This window comes from Prionailurus viverrinus, chromosome E3, assembly GCF_022837055.1.
Source record: "Prionailurus viverrinus isolate Anna chromosome E3, UM_Priviv_1.0, whole genome shotgun sequence".
NCBI lineage: Eukaryota > Metazoa > Chordata > Mammalia > Carnivora > Felidae > Prionailurus > Prionailurus viverrinus.
Genome location: NC_062576.1, coordinates 16,561,628 through 16,581,811, shown reverse-complemented (window position 1 = coordinate 16,581,811; position 20,184 = coordinate 16,561,628). Strand labels below are relative to the sequence as shown.

The following is a 20,184-nucleotide window of genomic DNA, read 5'->3' as shown; positions in this document are numbered from 1 at the left end:
GTACCCACCCGTCCTGAGGACATTTCCCTCTTGGCCTCTGCAGATTCTTGCACAGTGCTCCCCTTGGTGGCTGAGGTCTCTCCTCCCTGTTTCTCCCCCTTCTCTCACTGTCTAGCTCCCTTTCTGCCTACCTTGTCTCGGTTGCAGTTTTCAAGGTTACATTTGCGGCTCTTTTACTCAGGATACACTTTCCCTAAACAGTGCCACCCGACCCACACCTTTGTTTAAGTTGTTTTCTTGACCGGAGATATCCTCCCTTCCACTGGTCAACTCTTCCTTTGGGACCGCGCTATCGTGCCAGGAACTCGGCTCTGTCCTCCGCTTCACAGCCACCGCCGGTTACAGTCTCGCCTGTCCGTGTCACCTTCCCGTCTGGTGAACCTCTTCATTTCAACACTTGACACACTGGAGCCAATTATTTCACATCCTGCCCCACTAGACTGAGTCGGCTTGACGACTGAGACGCGACGAGGGCCCATCAGTGTTGATATGAACAGGGAACAGGAACAATGTAGTCCCGAGACCACCAGATAACTTGAGTATGTTTTCATCTAGAATGTTTTTATTAAAGCGTTGCTTTGGGTTTGTTTTCGGTTTGAAAGGCAATGTATTTACATGGTACAAAGTTCAAAAGGTATTGGGGAGAAGCCTGAACTCAGTGTTACTCTTTTCTGGTGGATCTTTCCATGTACATTAAAGCCTTGCCCATGGTCCTCTAGCGCTGGACATTCAGCTCCTTTCGCTGGTGACTGTCTCGTAAAGCAGTCCTTTTCGCCTTCGCACTCCTTTCTCACAGCTGCAGGACCTCCTCGCGCCGGGACCGTGGGCCCTACTTCCCCTGGCGGCGGCGCCTGGCGCTGCAGCGGCCGCGCGCCCCGCCCCGCCCCAGCCTCGGCGGGCCTGGCCGGGGGAGGGGTCGCGGCGGCGGCGGCGGCGGCGGCGTCAGCGGCGGCCCGGGCGGTGGGAGCCCAGGCGCCAGAGCAAGATGGCGGCGCGAGTACTGCACGCCCGCGGAGCGGCTTGGGTCGGCGGTCTCCTGCGGCGGGCCCCCCCCTGCAGCCTCCTGCCAGTGCTCCGGTGAGCAGCGCCGCCCTTTCCGGGAGCGGCCGGGGAGGGGCCGCCGCGGGGCAGAGGGCGCGGGGTCCCCGGCACGGGTCTCCGCCCCGGCCCGGCAGCGCTCCCTCGGGGCAGAGCCGCAGGGGTTGCGGGGCGGCAGGGGCCTAGGCCGCTGTCGGCCGGGCCGGGCCAGGCGGGGGAGCCTTGGCGGAGTCGGAGCGCCTTCCCGGCGGGCCGGGCTCAAGGTCACGGCGGGGAAGGCGCTCGGCTCCAAGGCCACGTCTGCCTGCCGTGCGGCCTCGGCCTTCGGGACCTTGACCCTGCGCGACCCGCGCGGTGGCGGAGGGCTGGCGCGCGGCTGAGGCTCCAGGCCCAGGACTCGGCCTCCGGCTTCTCGCGGGCGCCCAGAGAACGCTACGTGCCCGCGCAAAGCCTTGATGTCCGCATCTGCAAATGGCAGTAGAGATACTACTCACCTCTTTCTTAGGTTGTGAAGAACTAAAATAACGCGTTGTCCCGTCTGAACCTTCAGTGAAGCACAGGGGGAATGGTGGGGAGGTCTCAGTGCTACGAACAGCCTTTGACTTGCGTTGAAAAGTAGGTAACGGATCAAAAAGTCTGAACAGTTACCAGCGCTAAGTAGGCGTTGGGTTCAAGTTTACACGTTTTTTCCTAACCTCAATGGATTAAGTATTCGGTTTTCTGAATTCATGCCTTTGATGTATCCATGTCCTATAGTCCATGTTCAGAAACCAAGCTCATAACTAACTTATACGTAGATTTGCTTTATTGTTTTCTTTACATTGGATAATTTAAACGTTTTCTGTTTGTGGTTAAATAATGAGCCTCTAGAAAATTCAGTTGTCAGTAAAGGAACTGCATGTTTGTTAAACTCTTACTGTGGGCCAGAGAGCTTATTTAATTTAACCCTAGTAGCAATTTTAAGAAGTAGCAGGATCTGCATTTTGCAGATGAGATGGAACGTCAAAGCAGGTGAGACACCTAGCTAGAAAAGGCATTTGACCTCAAGTTTGTCAGGATTCAGGCTCAGCACCCTTCTTAGGACTGATGCCCAACTTGTATTTCCAAATTTGATGTTTATGTTTCCAGTTGGATTAACAAATCAACCTCCTTTTTTCTGTTGCTGAGCATCTACTGTGTGTCTTTTTTTTTTTTTTTTTCACACAGGTGATATGAGCCTGTGAAATTCATATTTTCTTCTTTCCAAAAAAGACCTCTGAGGCTGAACGCATTCACCCAAAAGACTCTAAATACTCTACTACTCTTGGACACTAAAGTGCCCAAGGTCACAAAGCTAGTAAACTGGAGATTTGGACCTGGGTCTGTCCAGTACCCCCACGTCCTGCTGGGGCCGAATGCTTTTGAATCTAAAGTCCTTATCTCTGTCCAGCCTGTTGGCTCTGGGATTACTTTCTCAAGCCCCCTGTACCGTTGGACCACTGCCCCTTCCTGGGTGCTAATCTGCCTCAACTGTAGGTGTTCTTTAGGACTCAGTGTAGACCCAGTTGATTCATTTATTGTACAAATACTGAATGTAAATGATGTCTTTGAAGTCTTGTGAAACTCAACATAATAGCCATGGTCACTGTCTCCAGGAGGCCATGGCAGAGGTAAAAACTCATAGAGACTTACAGATTGAAGTAGGTGGTATGAGAGAAGATCAGGGAACCTACTACATGAGATCATGGAGGGCCTCCCCAAGAATGTGACGTTAAGCTGACATTTGAAGGGTCAGTGTGCAGCAAAGCCCTGACTGGGAAGGATGAAGGCATACTGGGAAACTCCAGAAAAGTCGAGGAAGAGAGGAGCCCAGGAGTGAAGGGAAGAGTGACTAGAGGACAGGTGGCAAGGAGCAGGAGCTGGATAATTCCAGGTCTCACAAGCCATTTTAGAGAAATTGGATTTTATTCTGAGCACCATGGAAACCATTTAAAGATATAAATTCTAGTGTGACATGATCTGCTCTGTGTTTTTAAAATATTAGTCTGGGTGCTCGCTTCGGCAGCACATATACTAAAATATTAGTCTGGGGGCACCTGGGTGACTCAGTTGGTTAAGTGTCCGACTTGGTCTCCTGGTTCTTGAGTTCGAGCTCCGCATTGGACTCTACTGACAGCTCAGAGCCTGGAGCCTGCTTCGGATTCTGTGTCTCCCTCTCTGCCCCTTCCCCACTGGCGCTCTGTCTCTCTCTCAAAAATAAATAAACATTAAATTTTTTTAAATAAATAAAAAATATCAGTCTGATTTTGGAAGGGAGACAGAATCATAGGTAATGGCTAACTGGTCAGGTGCTGGTGCCATTTATGGAAAGTCATTTGTTCCATAAGCATATGAGTGCCCACTGTATGCTGGGCGCTGTTGGGAAATATCAGTGAATAAGGTCCTTGCCATCTGGGAGCTTGCTCCTAATTCAGAGAAGGAAGAACAGTTGTAGGGTGTGGAGGGGGGAATCCAGAGCACTTTTGAACCTGGTAAAGTTTGAGATGGCTGTGAGCTATTCAAATGGAAAGGCGGTTGGCCTGTTTGATCTATAGGACTCCTCAAAGGAGATGTCTGGACTACAGGTTACATTTGGGAGCTGCTGGTATATAGGAATGCTAAAAGTTGATAGATCCATGGGTTTCATTATACTGCTTTGCATTTAATTGAAATTTTTCATATAGAACATTTTTTAAACCCATAGGAATGGATGAGGTTGCTTGCAGAGAGAGTGTGGATAGAGAAGGGGTTGAGAAGCAGGCCTGAGATGTGTTCACAGGCTAGATGTAGGAAGAGACAGCAAGGGAGACTGGGAGAGAGCAGCCAGTGAGGGCACTTTGTGGCAGTGCCCAGGGGGAGGTATTTCAAGGAGGGAGCTGGCAACTGTGCCAGATGCTGCTAAAAAGTTAAGATTACAGAAAACTGGATTTGACAACAGGGGTCTGTGGGTGACCTTACAAGAGGGGTTTCAGAAGGGAAGGAGGAGTCTTCCCAGGAGACTATCTTGCCAGCACCTCTTCTCTGCTCAGTGGCAGGCCTGGGTCTCATTTGCTTAGTGGACATTGCACGAGTATCCTACAGGTGCTTGGGTTGCTTATGCACCTAAAAGTGAACTCCTCTTCCTCCTGTAGAGCTTGCTCCTTCTGGGTTCTCTCTCCAGTAGTGGCACATCTTCCCTGTAGTGGCCCCAAGCCCACCCCCTCCTGCTCTCTCCCATCTAGCCAGCTACAGGATCTGTCAGTTCTCCCTGCAGTGTGTCTTCACTCTACCTTCTCTCCCACCACTCCCCTCACTTAACTGGTGGCAACACTTGTCTGGAGTCCTGTGAAGGAAGGGTAAGGTCTCGAACCTGTTGGTGAAGGGGACAACTGAAGAATTCTGTGCAGAACTTTTTCCTGTTAGAAAGTTCTGACTTGAACCTTGACTGGATCCCAGTGCCTCTTTTTCCCATTCCACCCCACCCCACCCCACCCCTGCCAAGAAAAACTGTAAAAGACATTTTGGGAACAGTTGGGGACAGTTTAATATGGAGTGGATATTAGAATTATTCTTTTCCTCAGATGTGAAAATCATATCATGGTTTTGTCTTTGTTCTTAGGAGGTGCATGCTGAAGTTTTAGGAATAAAGTGTCATAATGTCTGTACTCTACTTTCAAATGGTTTGGTAAAAATAAAAAAGCAAATATGTATAGAGAGAAACACCTAAAATTGATAAAATGTTCATCATTCTTTCATCTAAATGCAAGGTATAGAGGCCTTCATTATACTGTCCCTTCATCTCTGTGTTTGAAGTTTTTAAAAATGAAGAGAATAGCTCTCTGTAGCAGCAGTGTGGAAGACAGGTTTATTGGGGTGGCAGGAGGCTTGGTGGTGAGTAGAGGAGTGACATTGTTACTACTTTAATGCTCGACTCTTCTTTGAATCAGGCCCTTCAGCTTCCTCTCTCCTCTTCATCTCTGGCTATATTCACAAACTCCTGGCTTTGGCAGGTATAGGTCTACTTCCTCTCATGGGCGTCTATCTACCTGACAAGTGTTCCTCATCTTTCAGGGCTTCAGTTCAACAAGTACTCGTTCAGAGAATTGGTTCATCTCTCCCCCCACCTCTGCCCCCACCCTTGTCACAACCACCACCTTATGTGGCCATCAAGGAGCTTATCTCATGTTGGGCTGTGATCATGGTTGTCTGTCTGCTCCCACTGACAAGTAGCTCTGTGAAGTCAGGGCCAGGTTTATTCATCTTTATATCCTCGGCCTGGCTTGGCATATGCAGCACACAGTCAGTAGATATTTAGTGTTCAAATGAATGAAGTCCATTTCACCACTGCTGCCTCATCCTGTGGTCTCAGCGCTAAATGTATTTCCCATCTATGGTTTGCTCCAACTTAACCACAACACTGTCTGTCTAGATACCTAGTCAGGGCCTGTGCCTTCTCCTTTTCACCTCAGGAATATCTTTTGAAGATATTCCTTCCCCTTCATCCCCACTGCCTACATCATAGCCTAGAACCATCTTTTAGGCTATCTGGTGAGTATTGAATGCCTCCTGTGTGCCTGGCACTGCTGGCCTTGATAACCAGCAGAAAGCCCAGGAGCCACGCTCCCTGCCTTTATTGCTGCAGTCCACCTGCCACACCACTGCCAGGCTGCTTTACACACCTTGATCTTTTTTTGAAAACTTGCTAGCATCTTACCATGTACCAGGTAGAATCCAGCTAATGGGCATGGTGTACAAGGGCCTGACCCCACGGCCCCGCCCTTGTCTTCCCACTCTTTCTCTCACCGTCCTCCACACCCTGTTCTCCTGCCTTACCAAGCTCTGCTGTTCCGGAAATATGTCATCCAGTTTCATGACTCCGTGCCCCTGGACATGCTGTCCCTTTTGACTGGAATTACCGCCTGCCTCGTCCACCTGTCTGTGTGGTCCTCCAAGACAGAGCCAGAATGTCTCTGCTGGAGTTCCTCCACTCCTCACAGGCCAAGCCAGTGGTTCATTCCCACAGCATGTGTGTGTGTAAATCTGCGGTATCTGAGACCAGTCTGGGTGTTTACTGTGTTTTTCCTTTGAGACTAAATAGGTGAGGCATCTGGCTCATCTTTACATCCACAGAGTCTGGCAAATAATGCTAATTCTATTTAAAGTCTGATGTTTTGGGGGTTGCCTGGCTGGCTCAGTCAGTAGAGCTTGCAACTCCTGATCTCGAGTAATTTCCAGTACCATGTTGGGTGTAGAGATTACTTAAAAATAAAATCTTTGGAAAAAAATGATAAAAATAAAGTCTCATGTTTTGTAGAACGTGCTGCCCCTACCCCACCCTCTGTTAAGTGCCACACAACAGATGTATGATGTTATAAAGACTACTGATCGTGCAGTTTGTCATTCTCAGTAAAGAACCATAGCCCGGATCCTATCACCCTGACAGCTGTTGGCATAGCTCCTTCTACTCCTTTCCGTGATTCAGCTTGGACAGCTAGATGGACCGGGCACACTGGGTAACTTTGGTCACCTGACACTGAAAAGATTCCCGAGTTTGACAATCAACTGGGGGTAATGGCGGACTGGACTGAACTGTTTTTCATTTGTCAAGACAGTTGCTACCCAAGCTGACAAACAGATACCCTCAGGTTCTTGTGTGTGTCCCATGATGCTGACTATTTCTTAGGCTTATCTTTATATTACAGTGTTTTCATGTCCCTTACCTCATTTTACCCATCTTAAAGTAAATCTCTTTGGTGTTATTAAAACCTGGGAGAATGCTCAGCTGGGGAGATTTATGTTTGGGAGACATCCCTTATTAGTGAGAATATTTTGAACTTTATAGTTAGATCATATTTTCATTTTCATATTTACATCATATTTTCATAGGTTTATATTTTCATTTTGCTACTTCTTAGCTCATGTCATTTAACCTCTCTGAGCCAAGCTTTAAAATGAGCTAATACTTACCTTGCTAGACTGTACTGAAGATTGAATGAGATGACATAGACAAGCTGCCTAATTCAGTGCCTAACAGGAAGTATGAATTTATTAATTTGTAATTCCCTTTCATTCTAAAGAAGAGGAACAAAATTATTTTGGGATTTTCCCCTTCCAGATTTAATTTGCTAATAATTCTGTATCATGCTTTCTTATTTTTAAAGTATTAAATGCCATAGAAATTAAATATCTATATGTACACATGATAATGTATGTCTATGCATTTCTGGAAGGACCCATTAAAAACTGTTAGTAGTGGTTGCTTAGGTGAATATTTGTTATTTTAAATGAAATTCCCTAATGCTGATATTTTTAGAAACTTTCATTGTACCCCTTTCTTAATTATTCATAATAGCTTTTCCTAAGCTCTTAACATTTATTTAATACCCCCAAAACTTTGTAAACACTGTTTCTGTCTAGTGAACTTAAAATCTAAAATAAAGAAAAAACAGGAATTATATAGTCTCATTAACAAATCTTAAAACTTTCTCCTTTTTGTATCATTAATTTTAATGCTAGCCATTGTATTCATGATACTATTTAGCAAATATCCCAAAATGTGATATGTTTGAAACACTTTAAACAAATTGACAAATGTTTTCATTTTTATTGACATAAGTTTTACCATGACTGTTTGGAGAATTGCCTTCTTCAGAATTTATTTCTATAATCTAATAGTTTTATGTATAATTTATTGCTTTTAACTTTAGGTTTGTTTTTTTTTTTCCAACGTTTATTTATTTTTTTTGGGGGGACAGAGAGAGACAGAGCATGAACGGGGGAGGGTCAGAGAGAGAGGGAGACACAGAATCGGAAACAGGCTCCAGGCTCTGAGCCATCAGCCTAGAGCCTGACGCGGGGCTCGAACTCACAGACCGCGAGATCGTGACCTGGCTGAAGTCGGACGCTTAACCGACTGCGCCACCCAGGCGCCCCAACTTTAGGTTTGTTTTTATTGAAAAAGTAGTTTTAAAAACTTAATTTTTTAACCTTTCACTATATATCAGGTGCCGTCCTAAGTGCCTTAAACAGTTTTACTATAGGGCTAGATATGTACTTAAAAATATACAAAAGTAAGGGATGCCTGGGTGGCACAGTCAGGTTAAGCCTCCAACTCTTTGATTTCTGCTCAGGTCGTAATCTCATGGTTCATGGATTCCAGCCCCGTGTAAGGCTCTGTGCTGACAGTGCGGACCCTGCTTGGATTTCTGTCTCTCCCTCTCTCTGCCTCTCTCCCAGTCTCTCGCATGCGTGTTCTCTCTCTCTCTCTGTTTCAGAATAAACATTTATATATATACATACACACACGTAAAAGTAAAAGCACAGCATAAGGAATATAGTCAGTGATACTGCAACTGCATTGTAACAGGACAGATGGTAGCTACACTTGGTGAAAATAGCATAATGTATACATTTGTCAAATCACTAGGTTGTATAGCTGAAACTAGTGTAACATTGTGTGTCAACTGTACTTAAATAATAATTATAAAATACACACATGTGAGAAACACAATACAGGTGTTACATGAGTAAAGCTGTGTCTCTTCTACCTTAACTCTTCCCTCCCTGAGAGATACCACCATCAATACTTATTAATTCTAGGACATTTTAACATACAGTAAAAGAAATGTGGGAGAAATTCCAACTTGTTTTCACAAATGCCATTTAAACTGTTTAATGCCATTTAAACTATATTTTTGTCCTATGCACTTATAAGAAAAATTACATGTACAGTACTAGTATAAACTTATTTTACCTGTTAAATATGAGTTTGCTGCTTTTTAATCTTTGAAGGATTGAAAAAGTACTTTTATATTTCTTGATCATTATAGAAAATGTATTGTTAATATTATATTTGTGTAATATTTGCATATTTGTAAGCTTAGATCATTCAGAAGTCTTTTTATTTGGTTTTTAGCTGTTTGTTTTTACCTGGTTTTTAGCTAATATACAGTGTTTTTAAATTAAAAACATTTTATGGAAAGAAAATTGCTGTGTAATGGTTGTTGATTTTTTTTTAAAGCCACATACCCTTTTTATTATTATTATTATTTTAATCTTTATTTATTTTTGAGAGAGAGACAGCGTGTGAGCAGGGGAGGAGCAGAGAGCGAGGGAGACATAGAATAGGAAGCAGGCTCCAGGCTCCGAGCTGTCAGCCCAGAGCCCAATGCGGGACTCAAACTCACGAACCGTGAGATCATGACCTGAGCCGAAGCCGGACGCTCAACCGACTGTGCCACCCAGGTGCCCCGGTTGTTGATTTTTTAAGCAAAAAAAGAAAAAGGTTGCTAATAAACATTTGAGATTTAGAGTAGTATTATTTCTAAAGCACCATAGTTGAATAAGAATAGTAATTTAAGGGCACCTGGCTGGCTCAGTAGAAAGAGCATAGGACTCTTGATCTCAGGGTTGTGAGTTCGAGCCCCACATTAGGGTTAGAGATTACTTAAAAATAAAATCTTTAAAAAAAATAGGAATTTGTATTATTGTTATATAGAATATTCAAGTTCATCTCATGAAGCAATGGGGAATTTTCATCTTCTGAGAGTTTTTCTTACCTCTTATTTAAATTCCAAGTCCTCTTTCTTAACACCTGAGGTTGCTCTCTTTTCCTACAATTGCTTTGTGGTGTCTGTGTCCTTAAGCAGGCCTGATAAGCAAATTGAAAATAGTCCGTAGAAAATCATGTAGTGTTTCCATAGAAATCTCCCAGAAAAGCCTCACACCAACCTGTCAACATCTTGACCTTGCTTTGAAGCATTAGATAAGATCCTAAGCATTTATAGTAGCCATTTGGAATCCCAATACATTATTGCTCCTAGCATGATCTAGCAAAGGGCAGAAAAGAGCATTTATGTGCAGATCAGTTAAAGATCAGAATTATAAGGAGTATGCCATAATAACCCTGGCCAGAGATGATGGTCATCAGTTGTAAAAGGGAGTGTGCAAGAAGAATGGGACTGGACTCAAAAGGCTATATTCTGTATCACTCTATAAAGAAGACATTTTGGAAAAGGCCAAACTATCGGGATATAGAACAGAGGAATGGTTGTTAGCAGTTGGAACTGGGGAGAAGGGTTGATTACAAAAGGAGTGGGAGATAAGACTTCCAGGTATGGAATGGATAAGCCACTAATATATAAGATACTGCATAGGGAATATAGTCAATGGTATTATAATAGCCTTATATGGTACTTGGTCGTGGCTACACTTGTGAGCACAGAGTGACATATAGACTTGTTGAGTCACTATGTTTTACACCGGAAACTAATGTAACAATGTGTATCACCTATATTTCAATTTTTTTTAAAAAGCGAGTTTAAGGGAGTGAAGGAACTGTTTCATATGGTGGTAGTTACATGACTTTATGCATTTGCCAAACCCCTGTAGAACTATGCCAAAAAAGTAAATTTCACTGTATGGAAATTTGAATCAAAATGAAGAAGATAAAAGCACACAGCTTGTCATTGATTGGGTTTTGTGAGATTAGGAAGAGGATAAGTCTCATCCAGGTTCTAATTTTTTTTAATTGAAGTGTAGTTGACATACAATATTATACGAGTTTCACATACTTAGTGATTCAACATTTATATACATTATGAAGTCACCCTAAGTCTAATTACCATCTCTCACCATACAAAGTTATTACAGTATTATGACTACAGTATTACAGTATTATGACTACATTCCCTATGCTGTATTTTATATCTTCTTGTTTATTTTGTTAATGGAACTTTGTACCTCTTAATCCCCTTCACCTATTTCACCCTTTCCCCCCAACTCCCGCAACTACCAGTTTGTGTACTGTATTTATGAATATGTTTTCTGTGTTCTTTGTTAATTTGTGTTTTAGATTCCACATATAAGTGAAATTGTATGTTATTTGTCTTTCTCTGACTTATTTCACTTAGCATAATACCCTATTGGTCCATCAGTGTTGTCACAAGTGGTAAGATTTTATTCTTTTTTTATGGCTGAATAATATTCCTGAGCATCTGTGCGAGTGTGTCATATATGTATAATATAACACATAGTTATATATGTATACAACACATGTTGTATATGCATATGTACACCACATCTTCTTTATCTGTTTATCTACCAATGGACTTAGGTTGCTTCCATGTCTTTGCTGTTGTAAATAATGCTGCAGTGAACATAGGGGTTCATATATCTTTTCACATTAATGTTTTCATTTTCTTTGGATAAATGAAGTGGGATTGCTAAATTGTATGGTATTTATATTTTTAATTTTTTGAGGAACCTCTACACTTTTCCATGGTGGCCACACTAATTTGCATTCCCACCAACAGTGCACAAGGATTCCCTGTTCTCCACATCCTCACCAAACTAGCCATTCTGACTGGTATGAGGTGATATCTCATTGTGGTTTTGATATACATTTCCCTGATAATTTGTGATATTGAGCATCTTTTCATGTGTCTGTTGGCCATCTGAATGTCTTCTTTGGAAAAATGTCTATTGAGGTCCTCTGCCCATTTTTTAACCAGATTGTGGGTTTTGTTTTGTTTTTGTGGGTTTTTTTTTTGATGTTTTAGGAATTCTTTATGTAGTTTGTATATTAACCCTTTATCATATAGATCATTTGTGAATATCTTCTCCCATTCAGTAGGTTGCCTTTTCATTTTGTTGATGGTTTCCTCTCCTGTGAAAAAGCTTTTAGTTTATGTAGTCCCACTTTCTTATTTTTGCTTTTGTTTCCCTTGCCAAAGAGACAGATCCAAAAAAATTGGTAAGACTGGTGTCCAAGAGTTTACTGCCTATGTTTTCTTTTAGGAGTTTTATGGTTTCAGATCTTACATTTAGATCTTTAACTCATTTTGAGTTTATTCTTGTATATGGTGTAAGAAAGTGGTCCAGTGTCATTCTTTTGCTGTAGCTGTCCAGTTTCCCCAGGACCATTTGTTGAAGACACTATCCTTTCCCTGTTGTATATTCTTGTCTCCTTTGTCATAGATTCATTGATCATATAAGCATGGGTTTATTTCTGGCCTCTCTATTCTATTCCATTGACCTATGTGCTTTTATGCCAGTAGTGGACTCTCTTTTTTACTATAGCTTTGTAGGACAGTTTGAAAACCAGGAGCATGATACCTACAGCTTTGTTCTTCTTTCTCAAGATTGCTTTGGCTATTCAGGGTCCTTTTGGTTCCTTACAAATTTTGGGATTATTTGTTCTGGTTCTGTGAAAAATGCCATTGGTATTTTGATAGGGATTGTACTTAATCTGTAGATTGGTTTAGGTAGTATGGACATTTTAATAATACTGATTTTTACAGTCCATGAGCATGGACTGTCTTTCCATTTATTTGTGTTATATTCAGTTTGTTTCATCAGTGTCTTCTAGTTTTCAAGTGCAGGTCTTTCACCTCCTTAGTTAAGTTTATTCTTAGGTATTTTATTCAACCAGGCTCAAATTTTTTAAATCATGTTTTCAGGTTATATACACCTATATACCTTTCCTATAAAAGACTCTTAAACATGCACTTTTAGATATTTTTAAGTATAAAAATAATTATATGTATATGGAAAATTCTCAAATAGTCCAGAAGGTTATACAATGAAATGGAAATTTTTACTCCCACCCCATGCCCAGTCACATTCCCCAGACATTACCACTATTAACAGTTCATTTTGTGTGTGTATTTATGGTACTTCTCTGTACGTGCTTTTTCTGCATAATTTATTCCAGAAATTTCAATATATCAGTGCATGTAGATCTACTTCATTCTTCTTAATGATTGTGTTCTATTCTGATTTGGGATATTCCAAATTTATCTAACCAGTCCCTGTTAATGGATATCTAAGTTGCCTATACCAGGGAAAAACTAGAAACAAGGCGCTAATAAATATTCTTGTGCATTCAACGTGGTGCACTTGTCTAAATATAGCTGCCTGTAGGACATAGCAACTAGTACAGTTACTGGGCTGAAAGGCCTACACAGATTAATTTTGATACAGATGATGATGCTACACTGCCCTCTAGGGAGATTTGTAATCCCACTAGCAAGCATTTGGGAGTTAAACATGCACTTAAAAGTTCACGGTTAAAGTATAGTTTGTGACCTCAGTCAAATTTATCCTTTCTGACAGCATGTTTAGTAGAAATTCGGTTATAGATTATAATTAGCAAATTATGTGTCAATTAAATTTGTATTCTTAGGCTTTAGTGAGAGTTAAACTTGACTCTAAGGTTCATTTAGAGGTAAAATAATTTTTTTAAAGAGAGAACTTACTTCATTTTCCCTGTATATTTCCTGCTTATTTATTGTGGTAAAGTATATATAATATAAAACTTGCCACTTTAATCATATGGAAGTGTACAGTTTAGTAGTAGCATTAAGTCAATTCACACTGTGTTGTGCACCCATTACCACCATCCATCTCCAGAACTTTTTCATCTTTCAAACTCTGTGCCCATTAAACAATAACTTTGCATTCTCCTCTCATCTCAGCCCCTAGCAACCACTATACTACTTTCTTTCTCTGTGAACTTGACTACTTTAGGTTACCATGTATATTTTTTCTATGTCAGAAATTGCTTTGGAGGAGGGAAAAACACATAGAAATAACAAAGATAAGCGTATGAACTCTGTGAAAAGATGCTCAACATCACTATCGTTAGGGAAATGCAAATCAAAACCACAATAAGATATCACCTCACACCTGTCAGAATGGCTAGAACCAAAAAGATAAAAAAATGACAAGTGTTGGCGAGGATGTGGAGAAAAGGGAACCCTCATGCGTGTTAGTGGGAATGCAAATTGGTGCAGCCATTGTGGAAAATAGTATGGAGTTCCTCAAAAAAATTAAAAATAGAAATGCCAAGGGAAATAGGAGGTACAAGGTTTCCAGTTATGGACTTATTCAAGTCACAAGGATGAAAGGTACAGCATAAAGGATATAGGGAAAAAGAAAAGAAATACCATATGATCCAGTAATTCCACTACTGGGTATTTACCCAAAGAAAATAAAATACTAATTTAAAAAGATATATGCATCCATATGTTTATTGCAGCATTATTTACCATAACCAAGATACGGAAGCAACTCAAATGTTTATCAACAGATGAATGGAAAGAAGATGTGTGTGTGTGTGTGTGTGTGTGTGTGTGTGTGTGTGTGCATATATATATATATATAATGGAATATTACTCAGCCATAAAAACGAATGAGATCATGAGTGCTTGGGTGCTTCAGTGGGTTAAGCATCTGACTTTGGCTCAGGTCATGATCTCACAGTTCGTGGGTTCAAGCCCCACATCAGGCTCTGCACTGACAGCTCGGAGCCTGCTTTGGATTCTCTGTCTCTGTCTCTCTCTCTCCCTCTCTCTCTCTCTTTCTCTGCCACTCCCCTGCTCGTGCTCGCTCTCTCTCTTTCTCTTTCAAAAATAAATAAACAGGGGCGCCTGGGTGGCGCAGTCGGTTAAGCATCCGACTTCAGCCAGGTCACGATCTCGCGGTCCGTGAGTTCGAGCCCCGCGTCAGGCTCTGGGCTGATGGCTCAGAGCCTGGAGCCTGTTTCCGATTCTGTGTCTCCCTCTCTCTCTGCCCCTCCCCCGTTCATGCTCTGTCTCTCTCTGTCCCAAAGATAAATAAACATTGAAAAAAAATTCAAAAGTAAATAAACATTTAAAAAAATGAATGCAATCTTACCATTTGCGACAACATGGGTGGACCTGGAGAGTTGTGCTAAGTGAAATAAGTCAGAGAAAGACAAATTTCACTTACAGGTGGAATCTGAAAAACAAACAAATGAATGAAGAAACAAACTTTTTTTTTTAATTTCATTGATTTAAGTAATCTCTACACCCAATGTGGGGCTTGAGCCCACAACCCTGAGATCAAGAGTCACACGCTCCTCCAACCAAAGCTCCCAGGCTCCCCAAACCAACAGTTGTTTTTTTTAAATTTTTGTTAACATTTATTTATTTTTGAGAGGCAGAGACAAAGCATGATCAGGGGAGGGGCAGAAGAGAGAAGGAGGCACAGAGTACAAAGCAGGCTCCAGGCTCTGAGCTGTCAGCACAGAGCCCAGTACGGGGCTTGAACCCACAAACCATGAGATCATGACCTGAGCCGAAGTCAGACACTTAACCGACTGAGCCACTCAGTCTCCCCAAACTGACTCCTACTAAATACGGAGAACAAACTGGTGGTTGCCAGCAGGGAGGTGGGGGTGGGGATTAAGAGGTACACACTTCCAGTTATAAAATAAATAAATCACAGAGATGGAAAGTACACCATAGGAAGTATAGTCAATAATATTGTCATAACATTGTATGGTGACAGATGGTGACTATACTTAACATGGTGAGCACTGAGTAATGTATAGAATTGTCAAATCACTATGCTGTACACCTGAAACTAATGCAACATTGTTTGTCAACTATACTTACAACTTAAAAAAAAAGAGCTCTCTTAAGAGAACCACAAGTTACATCTTTTACACTTTGCTCCTGTTGTTTAGATTGCATGCTATTATAATTGAGAGTGAATGTTTTGTGGTATTCCAGGTTCTGTAACAGTGCCTAGAATAGGTACTCAAGGCATGTTTGCTAGATGGATTGATTTTATAAAAATAATGTAGTATGTGACATTACCTGAAAACACTGAAGTCTTTGTACCACTGATGAGACTAAAATTTTTATATTTGTTATTCCCTAGGAGATTTACGTCCTCCAATAGTAGACCTCGAGAAGACAGCTGGTTAAAATCCTTATTTGTCCGGAAAGTTGATCCAAGAAAAGATGCTCACTCTAATCTCCTAGCCAAAAAGGAAACAAGCAGTCTATACAAATTACAGTGTGAGTGATGGGCTTGCTACCTTCATAGTTGACTTTTTTCCCTTTGTTCATAAGTTTATCGTTGAATTTTCTTTTGTTTCAGTTCACAATGTTAAACCGGAATGCCTAGAAGCATACAACAAAATTTGGTGTGTATACCAAACTATCCTTTACTTGGGGAAAAATAACAATTTTAATATTTGTTGGTTCAGCTAACACTTGATAGCAGAGTGAGATCTTTGATCCTTCTTCTTGAAGCTGAATGATCAGAGGCTCGTAAGTTGAGCTCTGCATGGGATTGCCAAGGGCATTTTGATTTTAAGGACTCCATGACTAACTCATCACGTAAGCTCTCAGATGTTAGAATGTTCTAGACTCTTAAGGTTGGAAGGAACCTTGTAAGGCTATCCAGTCCATCTACTCGTCCATGCTTGAGTCCTTTCTGCAGACCTTCCTGATTGCCTGTGTTTAATTGCATTCCATCTGTGGAAGCTTTGAATGTTAGGAATCAGAACTCATGTCCCTGTGATCTCTATTGTTTCCAGTTTTACTTCTAAGTAAAACTGCCACATGAAAGTCCTGGATGTATTTGAATATATCTGCCATTTCTTCTCAAGTCTTCCACTCACCAGGATTCAAGTCCCTTCAGCAGATTCTCACGTGATATGAGATGCATATGCTCTTACAGAATTTGTAAACTTTAAGACTAAAGAGAGAATTAAGTGCATTTGTTCTTAAGCCAACAAATTGTATTTTAATGATCAATTGTGAGCAAGTATAATTAAAAAGCATATTTTTACCTTTTATATCTGCTACTTTCATGAGAAAGAAAATGATTTTGTCACCAGAATCAGCATAATTTTCAGATACAAAAACCTTTTGTTACTTTATTTTGGGAGGTGATCCATGAAATATAATATTAGCATAGTTTCTTAATCACCTCAGCATAGTTCTCTTTACTAAAAAAAAGTTCCTAAAATAAAGCAGATGTTTATTTCTAAATCTTTTCTCATAAAATGGAATTTCTTATCTATGCTAATGTTTCCCTGGATTATCTTCCCTGTCCTGTTTGTATCATTTCATCTCTTGTCTCAGATTTTCATCTCCTTTGTATTCATATTTCTATTTGGGTGTCTTCCTCTTCCTTCATACTCAACATATAGAATTACCTGGCTCTTCCTTCCCACTTCCAACATGTGTCAGTCACCATAGTTTTATTTAACCTTTTCCTTAGTTCTTTGCTATTGGTTGCTAAGAACTGTGTGTTCTTCATTTGACCTGCATTTTGGTTCTATTTCATTTCCTTTCCCATCTCCCTCTCTCTTGTTGAGCCCTATTTCTAAGTAGCCTCCTTGCTGACTGCCTTCCTGGCCTCAAAGTTATACCTGTACCTTACCCCACACCCGATCCATTACTCAGAAGTTTGTCAAATTGATCTTCCTGAGTTCTGCTTTCTCCTTCATCATGTTTTTTCCTTCTCTCTGAAACTTACAGTAGCTCCCTGTTTCTGGTAATAAAGACTTAACTCCTGCCTGGTTTTTAGAGGCCCCAGTGCTAAGGTTCTGCCTGACCCATCTGAGTAAAAGTACTACCTGCCTTACAACTTTCATTCATGTAAGGCCAGGGCTTCCAAGGGCTGCTTTGGAGCTCCCAACAAAGAGGATATGACTTTGTGTTGGTAAAAAACCTAGGTCCCATGATCAGGCCCCCAGCCCCTTCCTGGATCCCACCTGGGTCATCTGTGTAGATTTTCTTCTTCTACACTGGCTCCAAATTGGGGTTGTTTACTTCCTGCTCATGTCATGTGACAAAAAGGAATCCCGTTTCCAGTAATTTTACATAATCCATGTTTCCCCACCCCTGATTTCCATCAGTCCTGTGTTATTTCTAAAAAGTCTTTTTTTGGGGCACCTGGGTGGCTCAGTCAGTTGAGTGTCCGACTTAGGCTCAGGTCATGATCTCGCGGTCTGTGAGTTCGAGCCCCACATCCGGCTGTGCTGACAGCTCAGAGCCTGGAGCCTGTTTCAGATTCTGTGTCTCCCTCTCTCTCTCTGACCCTGCCCCATTCATGCTCTGTCTCTCTCTGTCTCAAAAAATAAATAAACGTTAAAAAAAATTTTTTTTAATAAAAAGTCTTTTTTTAATGTTTATTTATTTATTTTTGAGAGAAACAGCACAAGCAGCGGACAGGCAGAGAAAGGGGGACAGAGGATCTGCTGTGCTGACAGTAGAGACCCTGATGCAGGGCTTGAACTCACGACCCATAAGATCATGACCTGAGCCGAAGTTGGATGCTTAGCCAATGGAGCCACTCAGGTGCCCCTAAACATTTTTGACCCACTACAATGATCACATCATGTGTATTTTTTGAAGGGTGGCATTTCAAAAATTACACATGGTGTGGTCATTGTACTGAGTCATAAAAATACATGGGTTTTCATTTAGTTAAATATAAGAACATTCTGAGATTTTCTCTGTTAACTATGCATGTATACTCCGTTCTGGTGCCCTAGCATCTGGTGGTGATCAGTAACTTAATATCACTCAGTGTTAGCAAATAGTTTGAACAGGTTCCATTTCTAACCCTTGATATCCTTTTGCATTTATTGTTGAATTTCTGTTGTACTTTTTCATCATAATTTTTCTATCAAAAAGTGTGCAGAGGGGCGCCTGGGTGGCGCAGTTGGTTGAGTGTCCGACTTCAGCCAGGTCACGATCTCGCGGTCCGTGAGTTCGAGCCCCGCGTCAGGCTCTGGGCTGATGGCTCAGAGCCTGGAGCCTGTTTCCGATTCTGTGTCTCCCTCTCTCTCTGCCCCTCCCCCGTTCATGCTCTGTCTCTCTCTGTCCCAAAAATAAATAAACGTTGAAAAAAAAAAATTAAAAAAAAAAAAAAGTGTGCAGATTTTAGCTTTTCTTTTGGTATGGCACAGTTAATGCCTCTTCCCTGTACATTCGAATCTGTACCATAGGAAGGTTTCAATGGATGCAAGTACTGACACCTCTGTTAAATTAATATACTGCTATGATCTGCCATGGCTTTGCTACTACTCCCGTACAATCACTGGTAATGAGTTGGGGGTGTGTGTTCAACGTGGGATTATGTGATACTTCCTAAATCCCCTCAGCTGGTTGAATTGAATAGAACCCAATTTATGCTCCATGTTGTATCTTTAATTTGGATTGTTTTGCCATGTCCATGCCCTCTGAGACTGTTAGAGCTGGGTTGCTTCCAGACTGTGTTGTGTTCTAGCTCTTTCTTCTTCCTCCCTTCTTATGGCCAACTTATTCTCTGCCCCTGCTACTTCTGCCTACTTATGCTGCTTCTGTTGTCTCCCCTATCTTAAACATTACTTTCTTCTCTTATTTCTTCCATGCTCTTTTTCTACTGTTCCTGTTTCTCTCCTTCCTACCTTGGGAACCAGCAGAACATAGCTTTTAGAAACTTCACCATCCCTAGGTACTTTTTTTTTTTTCCTGAAATAGCAAATAGTAGATCCATGTAGTTCCTGGAACCCTGGGACCTTTTGCTCTTCCTTGTCCACTTTTATCACTTTCCTTGAGTTGTTTACAACGATTGTAGGTAGCTGGGTAACAGAAACCTAACCTTCCGATAAGTGGGACATTAGAGCATAGTAGAATTCAGCAAAAATGTTAATTCTGCACATTATAGTATCATAAATATTCTGAGGTCAGTTGTTGGAACAGAGTAGATGGCCTTTTTCCTATTGCTGATCATGTGTTGTCCATCTGGTATAATCTTGTCAGTTGTTTAATTGGTGTTGCTATTTCTTCTCTTTAAGTCAAGAGGTGTTGCCAAAGATTCACGAAGATAAGCATTACCCTTGTACTTTGGTGGGGACTTGGAACACGTGGTATGGCGAGCAAGATCAAGCTGGTAGGAAGCAGAAGTCTTTGGAATAAACACTTGTTCCCTAAGTCTTTACTGTTAATGGCATACATAATATTTAATGTTTGCTTTTAAAATCAAAGCTTTCCAAGTGTCAGTCTGGTTTTATGGCTAAAGTAGTTTCTCCAGTAATTGATTACAAAAACTCTTTTGTATTGTTTTAACGCTTGAATCTATATTGAAACTTTATGATATACTCATAGGCTACCACATGGCACATTACAGTTTTGTATTGTGTTAACGTTGTGTGTATATAGAATATTTTCAAGGTAGGAGTGTCATAAAACTCTAAATGTATGTTATCTTTCAAAATATATTTCAGTCCACCTCTGGAGGTACGAAGGAGGCTATCCAGCCCTCACAGAGGTCATGAGTAAACTCAGAGAAAATCAGGTAATGATTTTGAAAAAGGTTTATGTATTCAGACTAATACAA

General features: G+C 41.3%; 1 protein-coding gene across 1 annotated transcript in view; it reads left to right on the top strand.

The window, feature by feature from the left end:
- Positions 1 to 909: 909 nt before the first annotated feature.
- NIPSNAP2 (nipsnap homolog 2) overlaps positions 910 to 20,184 on the top strand; it is a 44,307-nt gene continuing 25,032 nt past the window's right edge. The window contains exons 1-5 of the mRNA XM_047839319.1: positions 910 to 1,077; positions 15,724 to 15,863; positions 15,946 to 15,991; positions 19,643 to 19,737; positions 20,072 to 20,142. Of these exons, the coding sequence (XP_047695275.1) occupies positions 986 to 1,077; positions 15,724 to 15,863; positions 15,946 to 15,991; positions 19,643 to 19,737; positions 20,072 to 20,142 (444 nt within the window). The 5' untranslated portion in view covers positions 910 to 985. The remainder of the gene's footprint in view (positions 1,078 to 15,723; positions 15,864 to 15,945; positions 15,992 to 19,642; positions 19,738 to 20,071; positions 20,143 to 20,184) is intronic.